This window comes from Pecten maximus, chromosome 5 (assembly GCF_902652985.1).
Source record: "Pecten maximus chromosome 5, xPecMax1.1, whole genome shotgun sequence".
Lineage (NCBI taxonomy): Eukaryota > Metazoa > Mollusca > Bivalvia > Pectinida > Pectinidae > Pecten > Pecten maximus.
The window spans coordinates 36,172,767-36,190,202 of NC_047019.1; the positions used below are offsets into that span (position 1 = coordinate 36,172,767).

The following is a 17,436-nucleotide window of genomic DNA, read 5'->3' on the forward strand; positions in this document are numbered from 1 at the left end:
TTTGACTATTATTTGTTGGATTTGTATTGGAATTCATTCTAACTTGTATCACATTATCAGCATGGGATGACACTTTGATGGTATGTACATGTTGGCCCTAGTTGACCCCCAGGGGCTGGTGGGCGGGGCCAAAAAGGGTCAAATTGACAAAAATTTCAAAAATCTTCTTCTCTACTCTTAGATATGGTAGAATCAAATACTCTACATAGATGGAAGGATCTTAAGGTGCTTTACCAAAATTATGAATTTCATGACCCTGGGGTCTCATGTTTGCCCCTGGGGAGGGGGTAAACTTTACTATAGTTTATATAGGGAAATCACATTTTTGACCATTACTTGTTGAATTTTTATTGGAATTCATTCTAACTTCGTTAACATATCAGCTTGGGATGACAGTTTGATGGTATGTACATGTTGGCTCTGACTGACCCCCAGGGGCTGATGGGCTGGGCCAAAAAGGGTCAAATTAACAGAAATTTTAAAAATCTTCTTCTTACAGCCCAAATAAGGTAGAATTAAATACTCTTCACAGATCGAAGGGTCTTAAGGTGCTTTACCATAATTGTGAATTTCCTAGCCCTGGGGTCTCGCGTTTGCCCCATGGGAGGGGATAAACTTTACTATAGTTATAGGGAAATCACATTTTTGACTATCATTTGTTTTATTTGTTTTGAAATTCATTCTTTCATTCAAATTTACTGAAATATTTCAAAAATCAGGTGACCGTTAAGGCCCATGGGCCTCTTGTTTTTAGGCTAATAATCCTCATCAAACACAGATTATGTTTCCTTAATTCTAGGTTCTAGCATGTTTCTTGAACCTTTTTATTGAATATGGATTTATATTGATAACCAAATAACAGTGTTACAGAATATTGTTTGTTATGATTACCATATAAAATCTCGTGAATTAATCTGTGTATTAGTGTGAGAGTTTGCTACCATTACAGGTCAGTGTATCCCGAGTTTCTCCCAAACCGTTCTCCCGAGTCGTACAGAGATAATTTGAGAGATGCTTTGGAGAGAAAGGATATGTTGAAACGCAGGGCACACATACATTTGCCAGAGTTTCATGTTGGTAAGAAAATTTATTTTTATATGCGTTGAAAACATTTGACTATAAATTGCAAATTCTAACACCCAATACATACATTGTATGTATTATATGTTGGTTGCAAATTCGAACCATTGTGTTCTTCTGAAAATCTCAAAATTTCTCAAAATTAAACATACCTAACTATGACCATTATATAAATCTGTGATTTCAGAAAGATATGTTGTGTAGTTGAGATATAGCTACAACAAGACTTGTTCAAGTACATACCACAGATGGGAAGTGGTTCAAATCTGATGAAATTGGACTACAAACTAATGTGTAAAAACGTTGGTTTGAATTACCTTCTGTAACAAAAGTATTTTCTTCTAAAATGTGAAAATTGGGACTCTTTAACATGTTTCCTTTAAATGATTACGCTAAATGACAATTATTTCCTACTCATAACACACTCTGTGATTTCATTCTTAATTTACCATAACTTTTAGTAGAAATTAAACAATACAAAACCAAAAAATGGTATCTAGTTTTTCAACAGTTACCTAATTATTTCTTTAGTAGGAGTGTATATCAGCATATCATTGATGTCGACAACTGTATGAACAAAACCAAACACCATGATTTGTGTTGAGAGTTATCCCCCTTAAAATAGCTTTTACATGTAGCTGTGTTTGTGGGAAAATCATACAACAGGTTAAAAAAAACATGTTTATAGTGTCTTATTGGACCATGTAAGTTTAAGGCATTTTGTTATTTTTACTCAAAGAACTGAAGGAATCCTCATGAAACTTGTGAGAATTCATTCTTGATTGATCACAATTAAGCTATTGTTATATGGCTGGACTTTTCCTAGTTTTCTGGTAGGGATCCATTGGATTGGGAAATTATATGAGGTATAACTTAAAATTGGGAGAAGGGGTTGAAAATTAAAAAAAAAAAATATTTTGTAGATTTCTGTTCATTTATTTTACAACTAAGTATACTGTTGACTGCCCATTTGATTTGAGTTCTGTTCTACAGTATGGAATGAAAACATGAAACATTTGTATTATAGCTATATACCAGGTAGTCTATAAATTATTTTTTTGCATTGATATGCACATTGACTTTTATTTACTTTTTAAACATTTAAAAAATGACAACAAATGGGAATTTGTAACCAGCAAATTGGGAATTTACGCTAAATTTTCGGAGGGGAATAGGGCCATTATTTGGCCCCAAATTCAACTGGAGGAAAATCTCTGTATTGTCAAGGTGTCAATGTCAAAGGTCAAATTCATTATCATTACATTTCTTCTTTACAAATAGCCTGTGATCTCATTTCTGCCTTCCACACTCAACTAATTGGTGCAAAAACTACAGCGTTCAATCTGAAAAATAGTGGGTTTTTTTCTCATTCTAGTCTTTAGACTAGAATTGAATCTAAAAAGTGACTCTGACTGGTGCATTTTCTGGTCCATTTTTACAGGTAGTATACTAGCAGTGACTGCTGCAGATCATTTTGCTCCGGACAAGACCAACAGATTTGTTGGGATATGTATTGAACGTGAGGGACATGGAATGTGGCATAAATTTACTTTGAGGAATGTCATCGACAACCAAGGTAATGACAAGGATTGGTAGTTACTGTATTAGATAATATAAACTATGATGCATGTACATAGTAGTATATAATTTATAATACATCTCATAAAGGCTTTTTGATAAGATAATATTTTATCTAACCTACAATACACAAAACATGATCCATTGAATTTTGATTCTTAATGTCAAGAATATTAACTATGAAATATTTATGAAATTTATTAGATAAAAGGCACTTTGTAATAATATATGCCCAATATTATCATAAAGGAGAGGAATAATGAACACAGGTTGTAAGGAAAAATATTCAAGACACCATTGTCATTGGCAAGAAGTCAATGACAGGAAAGAAATATTACAGTATTTTATTCTTTCATATCTATGGCAATCTTTTATTACAGGTGTTGAGATTTCATACCACCTTTATAATCCTACTATACAAAAAATAGAGGTGTTAAAACTGGAAAAGCGGGCAGACGAACACCTGCGTTACCTTAGAAACGCCCCACATGAATACAGCACAGTTCCATTTGATCTGAAGGCAACCTTAATTGCCAGAGGCCAACCTGTACCAATCAATGACATAAAGGTAAATTTGTGACGCCTTAGTACTGTTTCAGTCGCTGTAGCCCTGGCCACTGTTTTTCCTGTTCTACTGTCCCACAACATGTAATTGAACCTGTAACTGTTATTACCTGAAGAACTATCATGTCCAGGATTAAGAAATTTGGATTGTAGCTTAATTGCAGGGGCGGAGAGATCTCTGTTTGTTTAAAAAACATATATGGCTCCCTGGTTTTGATATTCATGGTCATAATAAGTTCATATTTGTTATGTTGCTTGCAGGTGAACGTAACAAACCTTTAAGGTCATTGGATCAAATGTGTTGAATATGCAAGTAGGTTGAGATTTCTTAATTTTTTTAGAGCCTTAAACAGTCACTTTCTGTTACAGGTACCATTAAACCCCAAGCCTTGGCTTGAAAGATGGGAACGGCAGGACTTGGAAGGAGCAGAATTTACTGTTAATTTAACTGCAAAGCAACAGAAGAAGTTTGATGCATCACAAGCTCCACGTAAACTGAACAAATATGATTTAATGAAAAAATATAGGACAACAATAAACAAAGAAGAAAAAGAATCAATCAGTAGAGAAATGTACGAAAGTAATACAATGGAGGAGTAAAGTGTGTGAGAGTGTTATATGTGATCATATCATGTTTGAAATCTGTAAATACATAATTATAAAATTCATTTTCTGATGGTTTTTTTTTGTATTTTTGATATTCATCAGGAGAGGGCAGTTAATAGCCTGGATATGTATGTGAATTGTTCAATATTTGCTAAAAACAATGCCCATATGTGCAAATGTAAAACTTCATATTATCTACATAGTGAGCTGTCATGGTGGTTGAAAAAAGAACATTGAATATCTGACATCATATGCCATCATTTGTCATTAAGTTAGGACATCTTTGTCGCCCTAATTCCTCAATTAATCGTGAGGACATTTTTGTGGCCATTGTTCCTCACTAATTTGCGAGGAAACTTTCTATCCACCATTCCTCTATAAGTTAGAACATCTTTGTAGCCATCATTCCTCAATAAATTGCAAGGACACTTTTGTTGCCATAATTCCTCAATAAATTGCAAGGACACTTCGTGGCCATCATTCCTCATTAAATTGCAAGGAAGTTTTTGTTGTCTACCATTTCTCAATAAGTTAGGACATCTTTGTGACCGCCATTCCTCAATACTTTGTGAGGACATCTTTATTGCCGTCATTTCTCAATAACTTTCGACAACAACGTTGTGGCCATCATTCCTCATTAAGATGGGACATCTTTGTGGCCACCACCCAACAATAAATTGTGAGGATATATTTGTGGCCACAACCCATCAATAAATTGTGAGGATATATTTGTGGCCACCACCCATCAATAAATTGTGAGGACCTCTTTGTGGCCACCACCCATCAATAAATTGTGAGGACCTCTTTGTGGCCACCACCCATCAATAAATTGTGAGGACCTCTTTGTGGCCACCACCCATCAATAAATTGTGAGGATATATTTGTGGCCACCACCCATCAATAAATTGTGAGGACCCCTTTGTGGCCACCACCCATCAATAAATTGTGAGGATATATTTGTGGCCACCACCCATCAATAAATTGTGAGGACCTCTTTGTGGCCACCACCCATCAATAAATTGTGAGGACCTCTTTGTGGCCACCACCCATCAATAAATTGTGCGGATATATTTGTGGCCACCACCCATCAATAAACTGTGAGGATATATTTGTGGCCCCCACCCATCAATACATTGTGAGGATATATTTGTGGCCACCACCCATCAATAAATTGTTAGGATATATTTGTGGTCACCACCCATCAATAAATTGTGAGGACCTCTTTGTGGCCACTATCCATCAATAAATTGTGAGGACCTCTTTGTGGCCATCAATCCTCTATACGATCGAAAAACATCTTTGTGTAGTCCTTTTTAAGTAAGGAGGACATTTTTGTGGCCATCTTTCCTTTATAAATATGAGGACATCCCTCAATAAATTGTAAGGACATCTTTGTGGCCACCATTCCTTTATAAGATGTTAACACCTGTCCTGTAGAAGTTGTTAGACATCGTTGTGGCCACCTGTCCTATAGAAGTTGTTAGACATCGTTGTGGCCACCTGTCCTATAGAAGTTGTTAGACATCGTTTTGGCCACCCGTTCTATAGAAGTTGTTAGACATCGTTGTGGCCACCTGTCCTATAGAAGTTGTTAGACATCGTTGTGGCCACCCGTCCTATAGAAGTTGTAAGACATCGTTGTGGCCACCCGTCCTATAGAAGTTGTAAGACATCGTTGTTGACACCTGTCCTATAGAAGTTGTAAGACATCGTTGTTGACACCTGTCCTATAGAAGTTGTTAGACATCGTTGTGGCCACCCGTCCTATAGAAGTTGTTAGACATCGTTGTTGACACCTGTCCTATAGAAGTTGTTAGACATCGTTGTGGCCACCTGTCCTATAGAAGTTGTTAGACATCTTTGTTGACACCTGTCCTATAGAAGTTGTTAGACATCGTTGTTGACACCTGTCCTATATAAGTTGTTAGACATCGTTGTTGACACCTGTCCTATGGAAGTTGTTAGACATCGTTGTTGACACCTGTCCTATAGAAGTTGTTAGACATCGTTGTTGACACCTGTCCTATAGAAGTTGTTAGACATCGTTGTTGACACCTGTCCTATAGAAGTTGTAAGACATCGTTGTTGACACCTGTCCTATATAAGTTGTTAGACATCGTTGTTGACACCTGTCCTATAGAAGTTGTTAGACATCGTTGTGGCCACCTGTCCTATAGAAGTTGTTAGACATCTTTGTTGACACCTGTCCTATAGAAGTTGTTAGACATCGTTGTTGACACCTGTCCTATATAAGTTGTTAGACATCGTTGTTGACACCTGTCCTATAGAAGTTGTTAGACATCGTTGTTGACACCTGTCCTATAGAAGTTGTTAGACATCGTTGTTGACACCTGTCCTATAGAAGTTGTTAGACATCGTTGTTGACACCTGTCCTATAGAAGTTGTAAGACATCGTTGTTGACACCTGTCCTATATAAGTTGTTAGACATCGTTGTTGACACCTGTCCTATAGAAGTTGATAGACATCTTTGTTGCCACCTGTCCTATAGAAGTTGTTAGACATCGTTGTTGACACCTGTCCTATAGAAGTTTTTAGACATCGTTGTTGACACCTGTCCTGTATTAGTTTTTAGACATCGTTGTTGACACCTGTCCTGTATTAGTTTTTAGACATCGTTGTTGACACCTGTCCTATAGAAGTTGTTAGACATCGTTGTTGACTTGCTACAGTAAATGGCAGGAGATGTGTCGGGACATTTCTACATCACAGTATTTCTGTTTGATACTGTTAAACCCAGCGTGTTCAAAACGGTAAAATAATGTGACTGCTGTTTATAATAGTTATACCTGGTACAGGGTAAGGTCACACAATCATACTTCCATAAAGAGTGACTCTCAAGGTGTAACACATACAAAGTCTATAAGTAAATGTGACATTAAAATATAAAATATTGTCAAGGAATATTACTTGTTGTCTATATGGTATTTCACTGGTAGAAAATGGAACGATTACAAGCATCAGATATACCTAAGGTTAAATATGTTGTTATGGTATAGCTCTGTTACCAATAGTGCTGAGGACATTTTCTACCATTTTATTCAGATAGTGTATCACCCGAGTCGAGGGATGCATGGTCATTTTGAACAGGTTCCCAAATAGCAATGGATTTCTCGTATTTCTTGTTCCTAAACTGGGCCAGACTAAATGTTGGTTGTTAAGTTATACATAGGCTTACAATTCCCATATCATATATCCTTTCTGACGGCAACCATAGAGGGGATAATCTTATTCAGACCGAGACACTTCACAAATGTCTCTTGTATGGCTACGTCATTGCAGCTAGGGCAGCCTGGGACGCCACACTAATTCACCACAACTTCATTCTGCCACTGTGCTGGGTGACTTTAGCCACGCCTTAATTAATGCATATCTACTTATTGACTAGCCAAGTTTGGATCGCTGCATGATATTCATGCGGCGGTTTCAGCGGTCCTGTGGAAAAATATTCTGAGATTAATATTTTTTATCAGAACTATGAACTAGGACAGTGAGCTGCGTAAAATGGAATGATTACAAGAAGTAAGGCGGGGATGTCTACTTCTTACTGCATTGTACCGACATGCGCTGATTTGCCATCTGATTAGACTCCTTACATACTTATTGCATTGTTGTACATCATAATTTTAGAAAGAGATGCATACTTCAACTGGCAAGGAGCACTGTCTTGGTAGTTTCATCATCCCAGCGTCCACGCAGTCAGTGACAAACTCTAATATTCCATATTGGATAGATCCTATCAATATCCACACCAGGAATACACACCTGGGAATTCAGCGGAATGCTGCTACCGACACTGTTGATTCCGATATACAGAATACCACTGTTGATTCCAATATACAGAATACCATGCGTGTAATGTACAGTTCTCTAAAGCCAATTCGATGACAACTATACCTAACATCCAGATGGCGACAACAAGGTCTCATAAACATGCGTCATTATTGTGTACATGCTTTCGAGAGGAAGATCAACAGGGACTAGCTTTCGGGAAACTCTGGATGAGCTTGAAGAGATCATTAATAAATTCCAGTTGTAACTTAACACCCAACAACTTTTAGTGTGATCCAGTTTGAGACATAATGAATGCGAGGTAATCAATGCTATTCGATAACAAGTTCAATATAACGAAAGATACACGGATTGTGCATCCTCCGACTCGGATGATGTGAATAATTGTATTTCGTTGGCATCTGCCTTTTCTCTCCATTTCTTAGATATTAGTCCCATGCTATTTTCCTTTGCGGAGACATGAAGATGCCTCCTTACAATTATGCAATTCAGCCAGAATATGGAACTGAAAACGTTTCAAGGGGGATGATCAACATTTTCCTGTGCTAATGATAGAGATGTAGCTGAAATTGATTACATTGTACTCAACCAGAGAGCAAAATAGCTTTTTAGAGCCCCGATAATGAAACCTCAAAAAAACCTCGGACCACATTTCAGGTGTCATTAAGGTTAACCTTTAATATCAACAAGATTGAGAAAGTTAAAAAAAAATGAAATCTTAAAATCAAACTGGAACAAGTGTTATCATACCTTAAAGATCCTATATCAGTGAGATAACTACAGTAGACGTCAAATGAATTTTAATCGATCAGGGCAATTACCACCTCAACACCAAACTTGCTACTGCAAAGACTGAAAGAGTACATTGGGGTACAAACCTACCATACGGAGGGAAAACATATGTATCAACATCTGTGGAGACGTGAAGTAGCTGGCAAACCACACCATCTTAACAACAAGCTCTACTGTGATAGGATAAAAGCAAAACGTTACCTCAACGGAATCCTTCCATACAGATACCTACCATGGAATCTGCTGGATCCAGGCAAGTCGACTCAACGGAAAACCTTGGCATCTGGACAAAGAATCCTAGAAGTAGGAGAAACATCTTTAAACCCCAGAAGGAGAAAAAAACCCACTGATGGAATAGTCACTTACCTTGCAATTCCGTCAACAGAGAACATATTTGACAAAGAGCACATACACAATGTAGACATGCAGACATAAGATAAACAAAATATTCTCAGATTGTACCTGCATCAGAAAAACTACTTACAGCAATCTCGAAGCTAATCAAGGTGGCCAAAATGGGTTTAACAAGTGAGAATTGAAAGACAATAAAGTTGGCTGTTCCATCTATCCTTGTTTAAAGAAGGATTGTCCCCAATCTACACAAAAGTTTAAATAGTTTACCTTCACTTTTTTTTTAAATTCATCGAAATAGCTACTTTCTCTTTCGCTTTGATATGGAAAAACCTGTGTTTACAAAATCGTCCATTGTGAACCCATCGACATACCTGGGGTAGAGGATATACGTAATTGTCAAATAACGGAATAACAACATAGGTAAGTAACCGTATTATTGGCATTATTTACAATAAAGAAATAGTAGAGTGTTACTGACGTGAACCCATACATAATTTTCTTCAGCTTTTTGTTGAGGGAGGTGTACGTGTATTTTCGTTGTTATGGAAATATCTCCAAGATTTACATAGCTGAAAAATGACCGACGTATGATAATCATGTAGATTTCTTCAGATATTTTAGACGATCCGTTAACATTTACCTAACTGTAAGTCACCCTGAAGTGGTGATTGCAAACTGATCGATTTACCTGTACACGTACTCACTGTCGTGTTCCTGTTTCAAGATGGCTGACCAAGAGTATCTCAGAAGGTAGTATTTTAGCTACAAGTCATATATTTTTAGTACTCTCTGACCTGGACAAATACCAAATCTAACCCGAAATGTATTATTACAGTATTTGTTTGATACTGTTTAGTGAGTATACTAGGTGTTCAATGTAAGAACCCTATCAGTCGGAATTACACCACCTATCGTGAATCTATCAGTCGGAATTACACCACCTATCGTGAATCCATCAGTCGGAATTACACCACCTATCGTGAATCCATCAGTCGGAATTACACCACCTATCGTGAATCTATCAGTCGGAATTACACCACCTATCGTGAATCTATCAGTCGGAATTACACCACCTATCGTGAATCTATCAGTCGGAATTACACCACCTATCGTGAATCCATCAGTCGGAATTACACCACCTATCGTGAATCCATCAGTCGGAATTACACCACCTATCGTGAATCCATCAGTCGGAATTACACCACCTATCGTGAATCCATCAGTCGGAATTACACCACCTATCGTGAATCTATCAGTCGGAATTACACCACCTATCGTGAATCCATCAGTCGGAATTACACCACCTATCGTGAATCTATCAGTCGGAATTACACCACCTATCGTGAATCAGTCGCTGAAGAGTTGAATTCGGCATCGAGGCAGGATTCGTCGGGCGTTTTTGCTAATTAGATTATCTGGTGGTCAGGCGATAGAGTGGTATTTGCAAAAATAAAAAGGGGGGAGGGGGAGGAACACATTTTGTTTATGATATTGATTGGCGTTCAGTAATTGTTGCAATTTAGACACAAAATGTTATTGATTGAATCTAAAACGTTATGCACTTCAGATGTACATAGATTCTATAATTGTGTGACATATAGACGATCTGAAACCGAAATAAGTGCATTTAAGATACAATAGACTTTCTGGCTTTCGGCATTTTCAAATGTCCACTTAATGTTGAGCGAGGAAGGAATTGCCATTGCAGTCATTATTTTGAACAACCCCGTAATGAAGATGATTCACCCTTTAGAAGTAGTCTGTACCATTTTCTGTCAAAACTGCTACAAATACATGTTAAGACCAGACCATAACTCAAACGAAATTGTTTTCCGCAGTTTTTGTAAATATTATAGGGCTATGAACACAGATGTGACAGGGAAAGGTTTCCCACAATGAATATCAACATAAAACAATTCTATATTACCAAAAACTCCCGGTAAATCCCGCCGGGATGCCAAGTTCACCAGTTCCTCCTACTTCATAAATTCGAGCGTTTCTGAGTTAGATTTAGTGCTTGTCTATATCAGAGTGTTATACAAGCCTAGTTCTTGTCTCTGTCAGAGTGTAATACAAGAATAGTGCTTGTCTAGGTCAGAGTGTAATACAACCCTAGTGCTTGTCTCCGTCAGAGTGTAATACAAGCCTAGTGCTTATCTAGGTCAGAGTGTAATACAAGCCTAGTGCTTGTCTAGGTCAGAGTGTAATACAACCCTAGTGCTTGTCTCTGTCAGAGTGTAATACAAGTCTAGTGCTTGTCTAGGTCAGAGTGTAATACAAGCCTAGTGCTTGTCTCCGTCAGAGTGTAATACAACCCTAGTGTTTGTCTAGGTCAGAGTGTAACACAAGTCTAGTGCTTGTCTAGGTCAGAGTGTAATACAAGCCTAGTGCTTGTCTCTGTCAGAGTGTAATGCAAGTCTAGTGCTTGTCTAGGTCAGAGTGTAATACAAGTCTAGTGCTTGTCTAGGTCAGAGTGTAATACAAGCATAGTGCTTGTCTCTGTCAGAGTATAATGCAAGTCTAGTGCTTGTCTAGGTCAGAGTGCAATACAAGTCTAGTGCTTGTCTAGGTCAGAGTGTAATACAAGCCTAGTGCTTGTCTAGGTCAGAGTGCAATACAAGTCTAGTGCTTGTCTAGGTCAGAGTGTAATACAAGCCTAATGCTTGTCTAGGTCAGAGTGTAATACAACCCTAGTGCTTGTCTCGGTCAGAGTGTAATACAAGTCTAGTGCTTGTCTCTGTCAGAGTATAATGCAAGTCTTGTGCTTGTCTCTGTCAGAGTGTAATACAAGCCTAGTGCTTGTCTCTGTCAGAGTGTAATGCAAGTCTAGTGCTTGTCTAGGTCAGAGTGTAATACAAGTCTAGTGCTTGTCTAGGTCAGAGTGTAATACAAGCCTAGTGCTTGTCTAGGTCAGAGTGTAATACAAGCCTAGCTAATGCTTGTCTAGGTCAGAGTGTAATACAAGTCTAGTGCTTGTCTAGGTCAGAGTGTAATACAAGCCTAGTGCTTGTCTCTGTCAGAGTATAATGCAAGTCTAGTGCTTGTCTCGGTCAGAGTGTAATACAAGCCTAGTGCTTGTCTAGGTCAGAGTGTAATACAAGTCTAGTGCTTGTCTAGGTCAGAGTGTAATACAAGTCTAGTGCTTGTCTAGGTCAGAGTGTAATACAAGTCTAGTGCTTGTCTCCGTCAGAGTGTAATACAAGCCTAGTGCTTGTCTCCGTCAGAGTGTAATACAAGCCTAGTGCTTGTCTCCGTAAGAGTGTAATACAAGCCTAGTGCTTGTCTAGGTCAGAGTGTAATACAAGTCTAGTGCTTGTCTAGGTCAGAGTGTAATACAAGCCTAGTGCTTGTCTAGGTCAGAGTGTAATACAACCCTAGTGCTTGTCTCCGTCAGAGTGTAATACAAGCCTAGTGCTTGTCTAGGTCAGAGTGTAATACAAGCCTAGTGCTTGTCTAGGTCAGAGTGTAATGCAAGTCTAGTGCTTGTCTAGGTCAGAGTGTAATACAAGTCTAGTGCTTGTCTCCGTCAGAGTGTAATACAACCCTAGTGCTTGTCTCCGTCAGAGTGTAATATAAGCCTAGTGCTTGTCTAGATCAGAGTGTAATACAAGCCTAGCTAATGCTTGTCTAGGTCAGAGTGTAATGCAAGTCTAATGCTTGTCTCGGTCAGAGTGTAATACAAGCCTAGTGCTTGTCTAGGTCAGAGTGTAATACAAGTCTAGTGCTTGTCTAGGTCAGAGTGTAATACAAGTCTAGTGCTTGTCTCGGTCAGAGTGTAATACAAGTCTAGTGCTTATCTCCGTCAGAGTGTAATATAAGCCTAGTGCTTATCTCCGTCAGAGTCTAATACAAGCCTAGTGCTTGTCTCTGTCAGAGTGTAATATAAGCCTACTGCTTATCTCCGTCAGAGTGTAATACAAGCCTACTGCTTATCTCCGTCAGAGTGTAATACAAGCCTAGTGCTTGTCTAGGCCAGAGTGTAATACAAGTCTAATGCTTGTCTCGGTCAGAGTGTAATACAAGTCTAGTGCTTATCTCCGTCAGAGTGTAATACAAGCCTACTGCTTATCTCCGTCAGAGTGTAATACAAGCCTAGTGCTTGTCTAGGTCAGAGTGTAATACAACCCTACTGCTTATCTCCGTCAGAGTGTAATACAAGTCTACTGCTTATCTCCGTCAGAGTGTAATATAAGCCTAGTGCTTATCTCCGTCAGAGTCTAATACAAGCCTAGTGCTTGTCTCTGTCAGAGTGTAATATAAGCCTACTGCTTATCTCCGTCAGAGTGTAATATAAGCCTAGTGCTTATCTCCGTCAGAGTCTAATACAAGCCTAGTGCTTGTCTCTGTCAGAGTGTAATACAAGCCTAGTGCTTGTCTAGGCCAGAGTGTAATACAAGCCTAGTGCTTATCTCCGTCAGAGTGTAATATAAGCCTAGTGCTTATCTCCGTCAGAGTGTAATATAAGCCTACTGCTTATCTCCGTCAGAGTGTAATACAAGCCTAGTGCTTGTCTCCGTCAGAGTGTAATACAAGCCTACTGCTTATCTCCGTCAGAGTGTAATATAAGCCTACTGCTTATCTCCGTCAGAGTGTAATACAAGTCTAGTGCTTATCTCCGTCAGAGTGTAATATAAGCCTACTGCTTATCTCCGTCAGAGTGTAATACAAGCCTACTGCTTATCTCCTTCAGAGTGTAATATAAGCCTACTGCTTATCTCCGTCAGAGTGTAATACAAGCCTAGTGCTTATCTCTGTCAGAGTGTAATACAAGCCTGCTGCTTATCTCCGTCAGAGTGTAATACAACCCTAGTGCTTGTCTAGGTCAGAGTGTAATACAAGTCTAGTGCTTATCTCCGTCAGAGTGTAATACAAGCCTACTGCTTATCTCTGTCAGAGTGTAATACAACCCTAGTGCTTGTCTCCGTCAGAGTGTAATATAAGCCTAGTGCTTGTCTAGGTCAGAGTGTAATATAAGCCTACTGCTTATCTCCGTCAGAGTGTAATACAAGCCTACTGCTTATCTCCGTCAGAGTGTAATATAAGCCTACTGCTTATCTCCGTCAGAGTGTAATATAAGCCTAGTGCTTATCTCCGTCAGAGTGTAATATAAGCCTAACTTCTGTGATACTCGTGGATCAAGCTTCATCAACGTTCACCGACGTAAAATTGTCCATATGAAAGCATTACAAGGAACTTTCCTTTCGTTCTGTAATGCTTTCCTATGGACAATTTTAAGATAAGGAATTTCCTTAAGATTATAAAACAAGAGTAGTGGCGAGTACGTGTGTGGGGTTTATGGTGAAATGAGGTACAGTTCACTTTATCTGTGGTGTATAGGTGTGTGGGGGGTTTACGGTGAAATGAGGTACAGTTCACTTTAGCTTGTTATAATACATGTAGTCACATTTGTAATAAAATCGCCCAAAAATGTATTAACCATACTATTTCATGTAAACATATTTTCAGAACTGAATTTTAGCCATGGCATGTTCCAAAGACCAGTTATTGACAAGCCGGCTGGGTTTAGAAGAGGAACTGTCCTGTACCATCTGTCTGGATTTGTACGATGATCCTGTATCCCTCCCATGTCAACACAATTTCTGTCGTAAATGTATACATGCACACTTACAGCAGAAGTCGGATGTTCTCGTGCATGTCCTTGGAGGTCAGCCTAGACGATTCCAGTGTCCAAATTGTCGGGAATCTACCGAGCTCACGGATGCAGGCATTAAAATTTTGCCAAAGAATTTCGCTTTACAGAACATCATTTCAAAACTTCAGGCAGTGAAATCAGAAAATGATGAGGAAGATGTAAGAGAAATTAACTGCTGCCATCACAACAAACCTCTGATGGTGTACTGCAATACATGTGAGGAGGCCATGTGTATTGATTGCATTCCAACACGGAGTCATGAAAACCACACCATTGTCCATTTTAATGACAAAATGAAGATGTACCAGGTATGACCTTCAGTAGACGATGTATTCCAATTAATTTATTGTTAAAAGGAGGTTTCATATTTGTTCATGCATAGACGACAGTGAAGAAACCCAACTTGTACTTTTTCTGTTCTGTCTGAGAGTTTTCCTAGAAGAATTACATTTAAATATACAGTCCTTTTGTCTCTTTGTCCCGCTAATAAAATAACTCTTCATGTACAACGTCTAGTCTTAGCAGTCACTAGGAAGCGACAACTTAAACAGTAACTTACACATTTGCAGGAAGAAGTGGAGCAGTCAATTTTGCCTAACGTTATCAAGTTGCAAGAATCTTTCAAAGGCATAAAGGAAGAGCTCGACAGTAGTCACGAAAAAAACAAGGTATGTTATCCTCTTTATGTAACAAGTTGTATCAATTGAAATAACCGGTTTATTTAATGCGGAAGTAGCATAGGGTATCGAATGTTGGTGATACATATAAGCTAGGCAACGAGTGTATTTTGCTTTCAATGAAAACTTGAGTGACGTGACTCGCCTCATTAACTAATAATGAGTAAATCATAATATATTTAAGAATTTTTAACATTATCTTATCTCGTCAAAACAGTTTACTATTTTTCGAATTGACAGTGTCACAAATATTTTACTTAATTGCTTGCAGATCTTTACTGGAACGAAAAACATATCTATTTAGATAGAGTAAACTGCATCTTCAAAGATTTTATGAGAATGTTTGTTATTTTCGAACAGAACAATTAAACGATGCATTCCAGAAAATACATACGCCAATTCACTAGGCTCGTCAGCGTGATTCCTACTCACTTTGTCTTTTCAGGAAATGCTTCAGGTCAATTGGAAAGGAGTTGCTGACAGTTTTCAGGAACTTAGATCAGCTGTGAACCAGAAAGAATCAGAGTTGATGTTTTCATTTGAGTCGAAGAAACAGGAAATGGAATCCCATTATAAAAGTCAAACTGACAGAATGGTTGTCCAGTTGGACACTCTGGGAAACCTCATCACAAAATTTTCAACCATGACATTCAATGATCATGCAAAAATTACTGAGGTACGTTTTTTGTTGTTTCATTCTTACAGTAAGGAATAATATATACTAAAATATACCTGATAGAGTCAAGTGATTGTGTGCATTCCTATATAGCCCGAGTTTCCTCTGGCCCTGACGCCATGTCTGGTGTAGACGAAACTCGGGCTAATTCCTATAGTGACTTAGTTATCTTTATCCTTATTTGAAATAATATCAACAAGGCTGATGCTCTCAAACTTGGTGAAAAAATAATACTTTTATTTCTACATTTGTCAATACGAATTGTAACCATAATTTTTTTTTTTTTAAATCCATAGCCATAACGGTTGTGGAATGTTTCTTTGATGAGTAATGATTTCAGGAAGACTTACGTAAGTTATTTTTCCTACGGTAGCTGATATTATGTACCTAATGTAACCGTAATAATATTACAAAACCCTTTGATTCCACAGAGACTTTGTTCCCAAAGTTCTCAGAAATATACAATACATTTACTTTGTATTTCTGAAGAAACAAAAATGAAAACGAATGTCATTTGGAGAAGCGATGGTGATGAGTCTCAATTAGCAAACACGTTCCTTGGTAAAACTGATAACGTACAATAATTCTATTTCGTACTTATGTAATCAGCATCTTTTCTTTTAACAGGAAATGAAATTGGACAAAGAAAGGTAATTATAAAATAGCTGGATCGACCATGTCGGTTATAGGTGACAAAAAAACTAAAATCAAGATGAGAATTCAAGATTTAAATAGAATATCATATCGATAACTATTTAACTCTAATTTTAAAAAGGATTATAAAATACATTTTGTAATTGCAATATGATTATCTTCTCATGCTTCTTAGGAATCGGGGAAAGGTGTCAATTATTTCAAGCACATGTGAATATAAAAAATGTTGTTTTGCATGTTGCTGTGAAATGTTAACAGTAAAGACAAGCTATCTTCCTGGTGTGTGTGAAACAGTAGGAAAGGTTTGTAACGGCAACATAAATAGGACAGGTTTGTAACGGTAACATAGTTCCACCGTGTTGTTCCTGTTACAGATAGAACAGGTTTGTAACGGTAACATAGTTCTACTGTGTTGTTCCTGTTACAGATAGGAAAGGTTTGTAACGGTAACATAGTTCCACTGTGTTGTTCCAGTTACAGATACGACAGATTTGTAACGGCAACATAGTTCCACTGTGTTGTTCCTGTTACAGATAGAACAGGTTTGTAACGGTAGCAAAGTTCCACTGTGTTGTTCCAGTTACAGATACGACAGATTTGTAACGGCAACATAGTTCCACTGTGTTGTTCCTGTTACAGATAGGAAAGGTTTGTAACGGCAACATAAATAGGACAGGTTTGTAACGGTAACATAGTTCCACTGTGTTGTTCCAGTTACAGATACGACAGATTTGTAACGGCAACATAATTTCACTGTGTTGTTCCTGTTACAGATAGGACAGGTTTGTAACGGCAACATAGTTCTACTGTGTTGTTCCTGTTACAGATACGACAGGTTTGTAACGGCAACATAGTTCCACCGTGTTGTTCCTGTTACAGATAGGAAAGGTTTGTAACGATAACATAGTTCTACCGTGTTGTTCCTGATACAGATAGGAAAGGTTTGTAACGGTAACATAGTTCCACTGTGTTGTTCCTGTTACAGATAGGA

The 17,436-nt window shown here is 38.1% G+C and overlaps 4 protein-coding genes across 5 annotated transcripts in view; 3 read left to right on the forward strand and 1 right to left on the reverse strand.

Moving 5' to 3' along the window:
• The window catches only part of LOC117327920 (39S ribosomal protein L19, mitochondrial-like), a 10,453-nt gene extending 6,563 nt beyond the window's left edge, over positions 1–3,890 (forward strand). The window contains exons 4-6 of the mRNA XM_033885165.1: positions 2,522–2,656; positions 3,039–3,226; positions 3,592–3,890. Coding sequence (XP_033741056.1) covers positions 2,522–2,656; positions 3,039–3,226; positions 3,592–3,822 — 554 coding nt within the window. The 3' untranslated portion in view covers positions 3,823–3,890. The remainder of the gene's footprint in view (positions 1–2,521; positions 2,657–3,038; positions 3,227–3,591) is intronic.
• The window catches only part of LOC117327917 (serine/threonine-protein kinase 40-like), a 26,362-nt gene extending 17,338 nt beyond the window's left edge, over positions 1–9,024 (reverse strand). Inside the window, exons 1-2 of one of the 2 annotated variants that reach the window (XM_033885160.1) lie at positions 8,916–9,024; positions 8,664–8,728 (exon numbers count right to left, since the gene is read on the reverse strand). The gene's annotated coding sequence lies outside the window, so the exon portion shown is untranslated. Of the gene's footprint in view, positions 1–8,663; positions 8,733–8,915 lie in introns of those variants that run through there. The other variant, XM_033885161.1, reaches the window with a different exon arrangement.
• On the forward strand, positions 8,947–10,195 carry LOC117328439. The gene is made up of 2 exons (XM_033885969.1): positions 8,947–8,959; positions 9,642–10,195. Exons 1-2 carry the CDS (start codon positions 8,947–8,949, stop codon positions 10,193–10,195), a joined length of 567 nt encoding a protein of 188 aa, XP_033741860.1.
• LOC117327918 (tripartite motif-containing protein 59-like) overlaps positions 9,107–17,436 on the forward strand; it is a 26,879-nt gene continuing 18,549 nt past the window's right edge. Inside the window, exons 1-5 of the mRNA XM_033885163.1 lie at positions 9,107–9,205; positions 14,252–14,746; positions 15,008–15,106; positions 15,561–15,791; positions 16,419–16,441. Coding sequence (XP_033741054.1) covers positions 14,267–14,746; positions 15,008–15,106; positions 15,561–15,791; positions 16,419–16,441 — 833 coding nt within the window. The 5' untranslated portion in view covers positions 9,107–9,205; positions 14,252–14,266. The remainder of the gene's footprint in view (positions 9,206–14,251; positions 14,747–15,007; positions 15,107–15,560; positions 15,792–16,418; positions 16,442–17,436) is intronic.